Here is a 15888-nt window from a genome sequence, read left to right on the forward strand (position 1 = left end):
TAAAATTTTATTTATTCTTGTGGCGGCAAAACAAAACTTCAGTGTTGCAGGATCCTTCAGAAATCATTTTAATATGCTGATTTGAAGCTCAGGTCAATTCTTATCAATGTTGAAAACGGTTGTGCTGTGTAATGTTTTTGAGATACAGATTTTTTTCAGGATTCTTTGATGAATAGAACGTTTTCAAAAACTGGATTTGTTAAAAATATAATTTTTGTAACATTATAAATGTCTTTACTGTCACTTAATGATCAATTTAATGCATCCTTGCTGAATAAACTACCATTCAAAAGTTTTGGGGTCAGTAAATTTTATTTTATTTTTTTAAGAAATGAATAGAGTAGCCTATAAGCAAAACACATCAAAATAATAACACTTTTCAACAGGCAAATGTGTGTATGTTGTCATTAAAAGTCACTGTTCGAGCTCTTAAAGGGATAGTTCAACCAAAAATGTTGAACAATGGGGTCCAATGTTGTTTTTGATCTCCACTGATGTGCATTATATGGACAAAAACAGAATTTAGACAAAAATAACTCTTGCCAGGAAAACCTGTTGCATAAACATAGCCGCTAAGACTGTCTCGTCAATTCGTTAGGGCGCCTTACTTTTCGTAATCAAATTAGACCAATCTACTTTTTTATGTAACTGACTGAAAAGTTATGACCAGTCCGACTCTTGAAGAAAAAAAAATCAGATGAATAACTTGTAAAACCAGCCTAAGCTGTTTTTGCAACCGGCCTTGTCTTAGGCTGCACGTTGTCCCATCACTTCCGAAACTCACCTGGATTAAGCTTGCTGACGGCTTCACATTTACAAAACTGGCAGAACTCAACTTTCAAAGTCGTCTCTGGCCTCCCTAGGTCTTCTCAAATTGACTTGTTCAAGCATAAGAGGCTCTGTCCTTCTGCCGGCCTTCGGTTTACAGGAACACATTAATCTCAGTGCAAATCCATTTCCTTTTCTCTAGCTTCAGGTCTTGCGTGCTGAAGATACCACTCTTTATCTGTTCCTTACAAAACACCACTAAAATTACACCCCTCTCCTGGGACTGTGGGGAAATGTGTTCCGCTCAAAGTGCAAAGCGTTTATTTCATCACTGCGCTTCACAGATCAGCTTGGTCTGCCTGCGTCTGGTCGACAGCCAAATGCATCCTTGCATCCACTACTTGGCTTCAAACCCGTTACGGTGCAAAATATTCTGACAAAGAGCAAAGAACTGAAAGGTAATTACTTTGGGTTTAGTGACAGTAATACAACGGCTGTACTCAATCCAAAATGCTCCAAGCTGTGCTAGTTCTGGTCGGGAATGTGATCCGTGTTGAGAAACATGTTGGCAAATGAGACAATCGTCCTACATTTGCTAGGAATACACAGACAGGACAGGAAATAATAATCTTGTGCAACATAGCTTTTAATGAAAATATTATTTTAAATTCATTTCATTCATATGTATTTAAAATATCTATTATTTGCATTCACACACTGTCTAAAATTGACAGTATTAAATATGTGTTACATTCTGCTGCCATCTAGTGGCATTGATGTGTGGAGAAAAAAAAACCTGAATGTAATACAAATATATGTCAAATAAGTTTCAATACAACAGATGATTAGCTTATGTTTTATATAATTTTCCAAGAATGATTATGAACTACATTTGTCGAACCAAGATCCAGAGTAACAGCAGCAACAAGCATCCGTGCTAATGATAACAACGAAGCATAAAGTACATTGTTTGCTTTGAGTCTCAGTAGCTGTTGAGGATCTTCAGTATGTCCTGACTGAGCGCAGCAGATGAGTGCTGCTGTACCCCAGGAGCTCCAATACTGGTCTCCCAGCAGTCAAAGCCACAAGACTTTAACTCCTCAAAGGTGCTCTGAATCACTGATGCATCTGTCTCTGCAAACAAAAAGGATGAAAACATACCCATTAACACAAAGACCTAGACAAATTACTCAATTACAACTGTTTTCAGCATTGATAATAATAATTTAAAAAAAAAAATGTTTCTTGAGCACCAAATCATCCTATTAGAATGATTTCTAAAGGATCATGTGACACTGAAGATTGGAATAATAATGCTGAAAATTCAGCTTAAATTACATTTAAATATATTAAAAAAGAAAACAGTTATTTTAAATTGTAATTTATGTATTTTGTTTTTAATTGTATTTGATCAAATAAATGTAACCTTTGTGTACAGTGTGTACAATTATATTATATTATATTATATTATATTATATTATATTATATTATATTATATTATATTATATTATATTATAGAGGGAGGATTGGATACACATTTATCACTTGTTCCAAACCTACGTAGGTTTGTGCAGGAAGTAACAATGGAATTACTGACAACCTGTTTCAAGGCAGTTCAGAATCGGTTGTTTCTTTTGGGAGACAATGAACAGCTATATAACACACTACATGAAAGGTAATACCCGAAAAGCATTATGGGGACCTTTAAATAACGCTGAGATGGCAAACAACCTGATTAAAAGGAGCAACAAGACACAAAACAGCTGAGAAAGACCAATCCTGTCTGCAAATCAAATACAGAAAAGGACTTTACCTCAGAAGTCTCAATTCAGCCTTAACAAGGCATGCCTAGAAATGACAATGTCACATACTCGAGCTGCTAGGCTAACAACATCACAGCATAAATGTTGCCCGGCTTCTTCCTGCATTGTGTCTCCTCTTTATTGGAGGCTGTTTTTGAGGGTTCTAAGATCCTGATTAAAATTCAATGCGTTAGTGGCTTCAGGCATAAACAAAGAGTGTGGCCCATTCTGACAGCTTCTGCGTCAAGTTGTTAGCTTTGTCAGACAAGAGTGACAAGCAAGATTTACCTCACAAATCGCATTAAACAGTCACGCAGTCTGCAGGGTGCCACCCTCATGGAGACTTTTCAAACAATACGCAGCAATCAGACTGATTAACCACAGGAAGCATATAAAAAATATACTCCATAGGGTTCCATGAAGACATTTCATACGAAAACAATAATGATTGGTACAATTATAATAAATCAGGTGTCAGAATTGACAGAAGATTGTCTAATTGTCTACACAAATGCATTACAAAGCCCTAGCAATATTGGGGGTAGCGAATTACAAGTAACGCGAGTAACTAGTAAAGTAACGCATTACTCTTCAATTTACAGCAAAATATCTGAGTCACTTTTCAAATTACTTTGTTTTCCATTTATCGACTGACACCTCTCTTCTCTTCAGAAATCAGAAGTACTGTAAGTGCAGAGGCGGTGTGTGCGCTGTGTAAACATGATGGTTATTGTAGTTCTAGTCTAAATGTGAGCAGGCATTTACTCATCTCACTTGAACAAAAACAGATTCAGTATTCCTCAACATGAATAAAAACAATGAAATGCAAACTAAGAATATTACACAAAACCTGCAATATCTAAATATGTTAGTTAACACAAATATACTTTATGTATTTAATCTCACTTTATTAACCACTCACTTTATTAACCAATGTCTTTGCTGCTGACTTTTGATGGTCCAACCATACAAACAAGCTAAAAAAAAAAAACGAATTAGTTACACAAAGATCACGTTTTTGGCTAATTTTTTTTATTTTATTTAAAAGGCCCACTGAAGTCAAGTCAAGTCAAGTCATCTTCATTTATATAGCGCTTTTAACAATGGAGATTGTTTCAAAGCAGCTTTACAGAGATAAACATACAATTTACGGTAACAGAGATTGTTTTGGCTTTATAGCGATTTTTGAATAATGTTATTTCCGGCTAAAGTTGGTTTTGATTGATTCACTTCCAGCAAAATTATCATTTGTTATTACATTAGGGGCCACTAAGACGACGGCGTTCTCTCTAAACAGACTTTAAACGCGAACCTGTGACCTGATGGCGTTCACATGCGCATTAAAAATTGATTCTATAGTTATATTCGTTTGAATATGTGTGCGCAGGTTTGTAATTTCCCTACAAACCATGCAGTGCCTTGGAACGAGCAGCTTTGTATGATGCGTTGACGTAATTTCCACTGAATGAGGAAGCTAAGGCTGGACATATTGAATGGCTCCTCCCCCTTTTTCAAATAGCCAATAGTTTAGTTTACCTCACAGATTGCAAGTCGTACTTGACAGCACATGGAAGCAAATCTGAGCGCTAATTAAACGTTGGATTCAATAGTAAAGGATTTTTCTCCGCCACTTCTCCTGCACCAACAGACTTAGCAGAATCGTCTACCGATGACGAGGACGAAAATGAACCAACCGTCTTTGGAGTCAGACCATATCAGTTTGAGCTAAGTAACGTTACGGGGCGGGACGCTTTAGATTCAAGAGAGCATTTGATTGGACAGAAAATGTGACGAGAAGCTGAAGTCCGCGGTGATGTCATAAAAATCCGTGATCCATTTTAGCGGAAGTGAGACACTGTAAGTTTTGAATGCTTATATCTCCTAAATGCGAATTTGTTCATTTTTTTGGAACACACCAGCTTGTCCATAACCTTAAGGCTAACATATTCATACTAAAAGCTAAAAAATAAAATTGATTTCAGGGGGTCTTTAAAGAGATAGTTCACTTTGAAATTAATTTTTGATATGTTTTAGCTTACCTCAAGGGCATCCAAGATGTAGGTGTCATTGTTTCCGCAGTAGTTTCAATTTTGATATTTTTAGGTCAAACCGTTCTTGTCTGTCAGTCATATAATGCAGGTCTATGGTCACCACCTCAAAGAGCATGGACAGAGAAGTCCAAATTAAACATGATTTAATGACTCGTAAATGTAAGTACACATTGATGGCCTAAGACAAGAAACGAGCGGTTTGTGTGAGAAAACGAACAGTATTTATATCGTTTTGACCTCTTGTAAACACAGCCACGTCCAAGTGATCTGAGGGCGCGGGCGCTTCGGTCTGTGCGTTACAAGAGGTAAAAACGATATAAATACTGTTCGTTTTCTCACACAAACCGCTCGTTTCGTGTCTTAGGCCATCAATGTGTACTTACATTTACGAGTCATTAAATCCTGTTTAATTTGGACTTCTCTGTGCATGCTCTTTGAGGTGGTGACCATAGACCTGCATTATATGACTGACAGACAAGAACGGTTTGACCTAAAAATATCAAAATTGAAACTTCTGCGGAAACAAAGACACCTACATCTTGGATGCCCTTGAGGTAAGCTAAAACATATAAAAAATGTACTTCAAAGTGAACTATCCCTTTAAGTAAGAGTGTTGAACTTTCTTCTCCTGCATTATATTCTTCTGCAATCCAGAATGGCAGCACAGCTGAAAGGTTTGTTTGAGTAACACTAATTAGTTACCTAATTATTGTAAGTAACACAATTAGTTACCTTTTTAGGGAGTAACGCAATATTGTAATGCATTACTTTTAAAAGTAACTTTCCCCAACACTGAGCCCTAGCAACCACTTAGAACATTCTAGCATAAAGGCATTGATTTTTGAATGATCAAGAACCAAAATCTTTGTTCTGGTATTCTGGTGTGTATATTGGTACCTGGTCGTAGGAGAGTGATTCCACAGCCTCCTCCTCCTGCCCCCGTCAGTTTGCTGTGCAGCCCCCTGGCCAGAGTGACCCTACACAGTGTGTCCAAAGATGAGTGACCCACACCCATCACATTCAGATGGTGCTGGTTTATATCAATCAGCTCCTGATGACAAATGACACACAGAGAAAAGTCTAAAAAGGATCAATAAAACCCATCCATTCAGCCATCAGGGCTTTCTTCGAATAGAAATATCGATCTTTTGCCACTTTTTATTTAAAGGAAATTTGAGGGAGGACAAGAAATTCTGGGCAGAAAACAGAGAAACAGGATGATTCAAACTTGCATCGCTCTTCTGCCCAACACAAATCAATGTGTAATGCGCAAACTCCTGGGCCATGTGTCCAACAACAGCTCTTGTATAACGTTATACTGGTTGTTCACTACACAACATTTTCTGTTTGTTGCAAATGTGATAGATATTGATATATGACCCTAGAGACATCTTGGGTTAAAAAAAGGGCAGAGATCCACTTTCATTTATGTCAGACTATATGATATATGTCTCAGCTAATATTTGGTCACAATTGATACCGCTGACTGGGAATTTTAAGTCACCAGCCCATGTCTATTCGGACCTACTCTTTCTCTTTTACATGCAAAAATTGAATGATGACACACAAACCCAAGCAACTAATTTTTTTAATGTTAGTAATGTTTTGCCTGGAAAATAACAAACCCCAAAAATAAATCTAAAATACTGCACCATTCAAAAGTTTTTTAAATAAAGAAATACGTTTATTTAGCAAGGATGCATTAAATTGAACAAAAGTGACAAAGACATTCAAATTGCTACAAAAAAAATATATATATTTCAAATAAATGCTGTTCTTTTGACCTTTCTATTCATCAAAGAATCCTAAATAAAATCCGGTTTTCCACAAAAAATATTACACACCACAATTGATTTCAGCACTAATAATGTGAAATGTTTTTGAGTACCAAATCATAAATTTTTTTTTTTTTTAATTACCAATCCCAAAAGTTTTAACTGTATTAAATAGCAAAAGTAACTGCTGATTCCATGAAAGAAATCTTTACGATTTCCCAAATTTGTCTCAGACAGAAAAAATGTGGCAAAAACTGAAAAAAAGTGTCTGGCACAAATAATAATATACATCTTGTTTATGAATAAAAAGCTGTGTGATTGTACCTCCAGTATGTTGTAGTGCTCAGCTGAAGGTCCGTGTGTGGCCATCTCTGTGAGAGTCTGTTCACAGGTGCAGGACACGGCGCTGACGGACTCCAGAACTGGCTTCATTACGGAGGAAAACTGCAAGACAACAGTGCAGAGGACCAAAAGGACAGATAAGTGCTGTACAAACACAACTGAGGGAACAACATTATTCATCAAGAAAAATCAGCTTAAGCTTGTCACAGTAAAAGATCATTATAATTGTATGGTGATAACAGAATATCACCATACAACTGCAAATCAAACTCTTGCCATTTGGAAATAACAGTCCAATGTACTACAGTCAAAAAAAAAAAAAAATTAGACACCTTCAACATTTCTCACATTATCACAGTTTATTCGCTATAGTTTAGAAAATGGTAATAAAATATGACAAGAACTCAGAGTTATCAAATCAGTTGATATTTCACTGGTTTTGGCCATCCTTCTGTTAGACTGTCTCACAAATGAATTAGGTTGAATAACTGTTAGCTGTTAAATTAAAGTACAAAATTAGATAATACTAATTTAGGTCAACCAACTACCAAGCAATGCTTAATTTTGTTCAGTCGGTGGTGTAAAAAGGTCGCATTAGCAACTAAAGCAAAAAATACAAGCAAAACACGGTCAGGTCAAAGTGTCTGAATAGTGTTTGGTCCCAAAATGTTTATAAATTTTACTGGTGATGAAGAATTTTTGGGTATAAAGAATTTTTTGGTATAATATGTCACATGTTACTTTATTTTGCTATCCTCACTTACATAAATGAACTTGCGTCTTGCACCCACTAGTAAAAAAATATATAAAAAATTATATCTGGTGTCTGAATAATTTTTGGTTTGACTGTACTATGTCGTTGACATTCTCTGATAACTGATGAATTCGCGATTAGTTTACCAATGAAATCGGCTGCAGGTTAGGGTTTGCACTTAACTGGTTTGGGGTTAAAAATATCATGCACTTTTGCCAGCTGCCATTAAATTGGCAGACGAAGATGAATAATAGTGTTTGCTACCTAGTAGGCTGGAGTGTGAAGTACTGGCTGGCGCACACACAAAAAAATCAATGGCATCTGCTCTTAGGTGCTCTACTAAGTGTGAAGTTGAAGCATGATGTACTGCCATTGTGCTCAATTCAATAAATCAGATATTCAACTGATCGAATGAGGAATTCCATATTAAGTAAGGCAGGAGCATTAGCAAAAGCCTTCACCTCTCATGCTGCCATCTTGGCCCAACAACCAGATATTCTATAAACTATCTCCTTGCGTGTTCTGCAGAAGAAAGTAAGTCATGCGGTTTGGAATAACATGAGGGTGGGTCAAGATGAATCATTTTTGGGTCAACCATACCTTTAAAACAAATTCTAAAAGAGGGTGGAAATGGCTGAGTAAAACTAAATTGCGCTTGTTCACAGCTTATTCCTTTGACTAATAATGCCACAAAAGTGTAGAATATGACCCCTTTCAAGTCTGTCCTGACTCTTTACTCTTTTCCACCCCAATAATACCGGAATTCCACTTGGCCAATCGGGATGTGCCAGCAGTGAGGCTACCTGCTGCCGTTGTCAGGGTAACAGAGCACAGGAGCGTTGGCAGAGTGCTTCATTTGGAGCTCTTCTAAAAGGCACTCAGCACTGGGCCCCTGGAGTGTTCCTCCCTCACACAACACCAGCCATTATGCTAATTGAAGGGCACAGGAATAAAAATATGGAAGAGGGTGGGGAGCCATTTACTACCTTGTTAATTTTGTCCTTCACTCCAGAAACAAGCACTTTGGTGCTACGTGGTACTTTGGTGTTAGTGAGAAGGATCCTCAGAATGGGGACCCTGGGGATAAAATGAACCCAATAACACACTTAGAAAATTATATTGGTTTTGTAATTTCACTGAAATAACTTTTTATATACACTGCCTAGACAAAAAAAGTCGCTGTTTGGAGTTGAATAGGCTAATACTTCTATATGTATACATACAAAAGTTTTTGTGATATGCTGAAGGAGACTTTACAGAGTGCTCGAATATTTCATTGTCAATACAAGATCTTGACCAAAAAATGATGCACCTCTTGATGGAAACATCACCACAACATTTATTTCCATCAAGTGGTGCATACATTTTTGGTCAAGATCTTGTATATTGACAGAGTCCAGCACTCTGTAAAGCCTCCTCCAGCACATCCCAAAGACTTTCAACGAATTCGCATGAATTAATTCGCCAATTCATATGTGAAAATGATTCTTCACGCTCCCTCCCAACCATGTCACAATTTGATCCTAATGAATTTTGACATTGTCATCCTGGAATATGGCCATGATGCATCTTCCTACATGGTTATTTAAGGAATGAAAACTACACGCTTCATCAATCAGGGTTAACAAATTGTTGCCAAACATATAACATGCTAGAATCACAATAATAACTGCAATAATGATCCAGTCATAGACTCTTAAGTATTTGCCTATTTAAATCCAAACAGCGACTTTTTTTTTTTTTGGCTGGCAGTGTACTTTACTGATAAATTGGAACAGTAACTTAAAAAAATATATTGTGAAAATAGTTTTTGCAGTATCAAATTTTACCAGCTTAGTGGAGTTATATTCCCAGCATGGTATCTTAAAAAGCCACCTGTTATAGAAAGCATAAAGTGATGTATTACAAAAAAAAAATACATCAAATGAAGAAGCATCATGAATGTATAAGACGGCAGTCATACCCCATGTCCCCACAGCATTATCCACCCCTGAAGGGTTACCATGGATGATCTTCTCGCCCATGAACGCCCACCTGTTAATCAGCTCCATCTCATCTTTACACCATCTACAACACAAACAGAACATTTTCACAACTAATGGCTGCTGAAAATTCAGCTTTGCCATCACAAGAATAAATTGCATTTTAAAAAATATATTAAAAATTAATATTAAAAATAGGAAGAGGACAGGAATAATGGCAGCTAAATGTGAATGAGCATGACCAGAAGAGCCATTCTAAATTTGACCCCTTTTTATACTTTTATCCTGTATTTCAAACCACACATTTTCAAAAACCTGGATGGTTTTGAGAGGACAGAGGAAGGACAATGTCTTTGGAATTCTAAGTTAATATCTCTGCTCCTCGGTTGCTTAATTCATCTTTTAATTTTAGATGATCAGATGTACCTATTCAAAGAGTGGTGTAGCCTTATCACTAACAATCTGGTCTGGTAACCAAAAGGTTGCATGTTGTTTAAGGGGGACTCTCCCTGTAAAAAAGTAAATAAAACAATCCTTACCTACATTATCTACATATAAAAGCCCCATAATGCATTGTAATGAAGTGTTACCTGGCTGACTCCTGCTGTGGCGTAAGAGGAGACGATATGGTGCCTCTGGCAGACAGCAGAGCGGCAGACAGACAAACATTATAGGCGGCACTGGAGCCTAAACCAGCTCCTGTGGGCAACTCTGACCACACAGACACTGTGATACTGGCCAGAGCTCTGAAAAAAAACAGCAGCAAATATCAAAAGCCCAATTTAACCATGTCCATATGAAGCTTTCAAATACATGCAGATTTAAAGTGCCCCTATTTTGCTATTTTAAAGTTTCCTAATTTTGTTTTGGAGGTCTCCCACAATAGGTTTACATGCATCCAAGGTCAAAAAACACTTTAATTTCATCATAATATACAAATATAGCTTCATCTGTTTTTTCAGTGTCTGAAATGGTTTGATCAAGGATTCAGTCTCTCTGAGCTTACTCTGCTCTGATTGGTCAGATGGCCTAGTCTGTTGTGATTGGTCTACCGCTTACAGTGCGTGTCAGAAACGAAATGACCATTACCATAACTGAATTTCAGTTTTGGAGGCTTCCTTAGCACTTGTACACACAGCAGCGATGGCGTCGGTTTTACCATTCTGGATGTGCTTTCGCAGCAGAGAAGAGTGTTTTCTCATCATGTCGATAACACGAACCAAACTCTTCCAGGCCTCAGCTACAACTACAGTGTTTGAAGGCGGGTTAAAGTTGATATTGTTCGCAGGCAGCCAATGAAGACCATAGTTGAGTATTAGAATCAGAATCAGATTTATATGCCATGTGTGCGCAAACACACAAGGTTCATGCAAATTTTTTACAAACCTATATATAGGCAGTTCAGAATCTGTTCTTTCTTTCGAGAGACAGTAACTACATTTGTCGTGCACTTTGATCTTTGAAACTTTGTAGACCTTTACATCCACAAACAGCTATATTACACGTTACATGAAAGGTAATATCTGAAAAATAGATCACTTTAATAAATGATGCAGAGAGTTGAACGGTGTTCTTACTCTGCAAAAACAGTCAGGTACATGTAGAGGAAAGCCAACACTGCCATGCTTCTTGTGTCTGTGGAATCATCTAAAATGCCTGTGAATTCACGTAGTCTCTTCAAAAGATCTGCGTCAAGTTCCTTCAGGTCACCCTGCTCTGCTGATACAATGAACAGTCAAAGAAACACAGGCCAGAGATGATTGCTTTCCGACACTGCATTATTACAACTTCAATGAATATACAGGGGTAAATAATGACAGAGTTTTCATTTTTGGGTGAACTATTCTTTTATTTTAAAAAACAAATATCTATCTTCTCTCACCTTTACACCCAGCCAGAAGAGGCTGCAGTGCTGTTATTTCCCAGGCCAAAAAAGTATCAATGTTGGGGAGGTTAATGCGCACTTCACCGGATGTTGTGGACTGCAGCCGCAGGTATGTGCGCAAATTCAAACTCACAGCCAAAGCAACCTGTTTAAGATCAATAAAGAACAGAAGAGGGACTTTAAAGGGAAAATTTTGTCGTCACTGACTCACCCTCATGTTGTTCCAAACCTGTATGAGTTTCTTTCTTCTGTTAAACATAAATAAATTTATATAACATATAAAAACATAAAAGAATTTTGGTAACCAGACAGTTGATGGTAGCCATTGACTTCCATAGTAGGAAAAAAAATACTATGGAAGTCAATGGCTACCGTCAACTGTCTGGTTCTCAACATTCTTCAAAATATCTTCTTTTGTGTTCAACAGAAGAAAGAAACTCATACATGTTTGGAACAACTTGAAGGTGAGTAAGTGATGACAAATTTTTGTACATTTTTATGTGAACTATCCCTTTAATTTCAGTTTTCCAAAAGTACATTGGACATAATTAAACTGAATGATCTCAATCATCTCATCTACTTTGACTATGAACATTATTAACCCTAAAATCAACACTGAAACAGTTGTTATTACATAATAAGCAATTCAATAATACCTTCTAAATAAATATTGGTAAAAAATAAAATAAAAACATGGCAGTAGCTGATACTCTCTACATAACATTAAACGTTACAGCTTGCTAAAAAAATCACAGTTACAGCCAACTGACACCTTAGCACTTTGTGTTAAAGGAAAATGTCAAACTTTAAGTTAGCATTTGATCTGTAATACCAACATTGTATGTACATAAAAATTACATATTAACAAACACATAAACATTTTAAAATTATTCACACAAATGGAACCCAAACACAACAAATCACCAAGAGACTAGTAAAAATGATTTGCAGGCCCTTAAACACATCAGCTTTTTTTCTTTTCTTTTTTTTTCTAAACGAAATATCCTTCAAAACTATGATTTTTCTAAAAAACACTTTAATGAAGGAAAAGTGCAAACTCATCAATTAAAAGACGTCAATGTTGGGGTCTCTGATGATTTAAACACCCACCTTTCCGTGCACGACAGAATGCTCACCGTGGAGAATCACTTTCCCTGGTGCTGAAACCAAGAACTCTCTTGTTTGCATCCTGAATATTAGAGCTTGGTCAAACTTCTGAATTTGCAAGATATGTCCCAGAAAATGTGTCAGTATATGCTGACCAAAGCAATAATGCCTTGCTAAAATCTCATATTTGTGGTCATCCACCGAGCTTAATTCAGCGCACTATTCTTGTAGCAGATAAAAATAACAGTTTAGCTAATATAAATAATCGAGAAATCCTTAAGTAAAGCGTCACACACAGTAACGCATCGCTTCATACACAGTAACGCATCGCTTCATACACAGTAACACATCGCTTCGGCTTGTCCATTGCCATACACGTGAACCTTCTGACCCAATCAGGATTGAGCTCTCACATCGCTGACTCTAAACCCGCCTATCAGGATGAAGCTCTCATAGTCACCAACTCTCAAAACACCAATCGCAATTCGCAGCACCTCGTGTCATAGGTTGCGTGATAGAACGCCCGTCTACGGGCAGCGGAAGCTGTCAAAACGTCAACAGTAAACACAGAAGCGCGTTTGGAAATGTTTTAGCGTTTACGATGTTATCTATCGTGATCAGGTCCACGGGTCTTCACCGTGCTCTTCGTTTAGGGACATGTATAAGCATAAAGCAGATGCAGGCTGTGTGTGGGGATAAAAAAAGGTAAAAGGACTCTTGTAGCTTTGAAGCCCATATCCCATGTGTTTCAGGCTAATGTAGCCAATGAACTACAAGTGCATCAGCTTAGATACTTTGAATGTTACTAAAGTTTTTTTTTACTTTTCCAAGGTATGCCAGCACATCTGAAGAAAACAGAAAAAATCCCAAGATATACACAAAAACTGGAGATAAAGGTTATTTAATTTTATACTATATATATGCTTATTTGTGCTAGCAGCCTATATATTGGGATTTTGAAATGATCAACAGTATATATTTACAAAAAAAATTGGAAGTTATGTTACTGGGTAATAGAGTTGCATGTCAAACTGAAAGTGTTAGGTTTGTGTAAACAACATTGTCTTGTTTTCAATGTCTCACCTCATTAGGTTTTTCCAGTACCTTCACAGGTGAGAGGAGACCAAAGGAGGATCATATATTTGATGCTTTGGGAACAACAGATGAATTATCATCAGCTATTGGGTAATGTAGCATAATGTGTGGGTCAAATGACTTTAAAATGCTTTCAATAAAGCAATAAAACGTCTGATTCCCCTTTTCAGGTTAGCAAGAGAATTTTGCATTGACAGTGGCCATTCATTCACAGATCAGCTGGACAAGGTATGTTTCTCTCTGATGTTTGATGAGAAGCAATGAATGATTTAATCTACAGTGGATCTGAAATTATTTGGACACTTAAGCCATTCTTTAAATGCATGAGTTGTATTGCTTTATATACAAAAAGCCATCTGCAAATAGATTTTGGTAGGCCTTTCTACAGAATTAATTCTACTTCTTCTCTGAGTCATTTTTGCACCTGGCATCAAGTTGATTTCAGTCAGTTGACCTCAGATTTGAAATGTTTTCAAATAAATGGCTCATGGTTTATATTTTTGCGTGCCATAAGTGTCCACATACTTCTCTTGTCTGTACAGATCCAGTGTGTACTACAGGACGTAGGGTCAAATATTGCCACTCCACGGTCATCAGCTAGAGACAGTCACATCCGTAAGCTCTTTTTCGTTTTCAATATACAAATGCATTCAAATATTTAACTGCATAGATTAGCAGTAAAATATGAGCCTCATTCTGATGTTCCTGTTCCAAACAGAGAAGACGAAGTTCAGCTCTCAAGCTGTGATTGAGCTGGAGAGGTGGATTGATTCGTTGACAGAGGAGCTGCCTCCACTCACCAACTTCATACTTCCTGTATGTATGTTCCAGAAATATGTATCCTTCATAATCTTGAGTTGAATGGCAATTAGACCCTAGATGGGAAATTGCAATTGTTTTATGATTTGGGTTGTTAAAGTCACCATGAAATCAAAATTGACAACTTATATTTGTATGTAATTCAAGAGCCCTCCTAATCTATAATCAAAATGACTTCCCATCCCTCATGCAACAACATCTCTTCTCTTCTCTGATGACATGTTTACTGATGTGAGGCCAGGACAACCTGTCAATCACAAGAGATCACAGCAGTAGCAAACTATAATGATCCAATCAATTCCCGATGGACAAAATCAAGTGTTCAAGAAGTCGTTTCACTCAGATATACGTCACAATAGGGAAGAAAAGACTATCGCAGCCTCTGTTTCATGCCGACTTTAATGACATGTTGATGACAATTAATATTGTAAGTAAGGTGATAGTAACTGAAGGAAAGCCATTTAATCTCATACTTGATTTGCAGTCAGGAGGGAAAAGCAGCGCAGCTTTACATGTGGCCAGAGGAGTGTGTCGACGGGCTGAACGCTGGTCAGTCTGACATAACCGTGCACACAAACAATATTCTCAGTTCCACTTGTGTTACCTTACCGTATCAAATGTTATGTATTACAGTGTTGCCCCTGTTGTCCGTTCGGGTGAGACAGATCCTGAAGTTGCCAGATATCTGAACAGGTATGAACTTATTCTATTAGAATCTATTCATTTTATTGTGATTTAAGTCATATCAGTGAAGACCCTTTTGCTTCCGCAGATTGAGTGACTACTTGTTCACGGTGGCTAGATATGCTGCAATGAAAGAGGGCAATGCAGAAACAATCTACAAAAGACCTGAATAGGGGAGGAAGAAAAAAATCTCAATGTCTCATGATCTAAAATTTCAACCATGTTCCTCTTGTCTCCAAAAACATTGATCTGGCATTTTGTCCCAGAGTTTACTGTATAAAGTTTTTTAGAAGCCTAACAATAAACTCATATATCAACAATAAACAATCATGTTCTGATGTAGTTTGTACTATAGTCATGATCCCATAGTTCACCTTCATGTAAAATTAAAATGGTCATTTTATATATATATATATATATATATATATATATATATATATATATATACTGTATGGATTACTTAAACTACTGAGGTAAAATTGTTTTAATATTACCTTTTGTACCCTGAAAATGTTGATTTTATGATATAAACACATTTACCTTTTACTAAATTTTTCACACATATACAGTAGCTTTCAAAAGTTTAAGGTCAGTAAGATTTTTATAATGTTTTTGAAAGGAGAGTCTCTTAAGCTCACCAAGAATGCCTTTGTTTGATTAACAATACAGTAAAACAGCAATATTGTGAACTATTACAATTTTATTTTAATATATTTTTAAATTTAATTTATTCATGTGAAGGTAATTATAAATTTTCAGCATCATTACTTCAGTCTTCAGTGTCACAAGACCCTTCAGAAATCATTCTAATATGCTGATTTGAT

At 36.7% G+C, this 15888-nt stretch overlaps 2 protein-coding genes across 3 annotated transcripts; one reads left to right on the forward strand and one right to left on the reverse strand.

Moving 5' to 3' along the window:
- Positions 1–1445: 1445 nt before the first annotated feature.
- mvk (mevalonate kinase) lies at positions 1446–12772 on the reverse strand. Of its 2 annotated transcripts, none has more exons than XM_056263850.1 (11): positions 12470–12772; positions 11357–11504; positions 11052–11193; positions 10065–10220; positions 9456–9559; positions 9322–9367; positions 8479–8569; positions 6721–6840; positions 5519–5672; positions 1746–1902; positions 1446–1553 (listed from the first exon to the last, which is right to left on the reverse strand). In XM_056263850.1, the coding sequence occupies exons 1-10, from the start codon at positions 12545–12547 to the stop codon at positions 1751–1753; spliced, it is 1191 nt and encodes a 396-aa protein (XP_056119825.1). In that variant the 5' UTR covers positions 12548–12772; the 3' UTR covers positions 1446–1553; positions 1746–1750. The 2 variants fall into 2 exon arrangements, with proteins under 2 accessions (XP_056119825.1, XP_056119826.1); XM_056263851.1 differs by having other exon boundaries at positions 1447–1553; positions 11052–11190.
- A 217-nt stretch (positions 12773–12989) lies between these two features.
- On the forward strand, positions 12990–15256 carry mmab (metabolism of cobalamin associated B). Its single transcript, XM_056263852.1, has 9 exons — positions 12990–13171; positions 13298–13362; positions 13558–13651; positions 13732–13789; positions 14104–14176; positions 14280–14377; positions 14865–14929; positions 15014–15073; positions 15153–15256. The coding sequence occupies exons 1-9, from the start codon at positions 13068–13070 to the stop codon at positions 15235–15237; spliced, it is 702 nt and encodes a 233-aa protein (XP_056119827.1). The 5' UTR covers positions 12990–13067; the 3' UTR covers positions 15238–15256.
- Positions 15257–15888: the final 632 nt, after the last annotated feature.

The sequence above is a fragment of the Rhinichthys klamathensis genome, unplaced genomic scaffold, assembly GCF_029890125.1.
Source record: "Rhinichthys klamathensis goyatoka isolate OS25496 unplaced genomic scaffold, OSU_Roscu_1.1 h1tg000210l_1, whole genome shotgun sequence".
Lineage (NCBI taxonomy): Eukaryota > Metazoa > Chordata > Actinopteri > Cypriniformes > Leuciscidae > Rhinichthys > Rhinichthys klamathensis.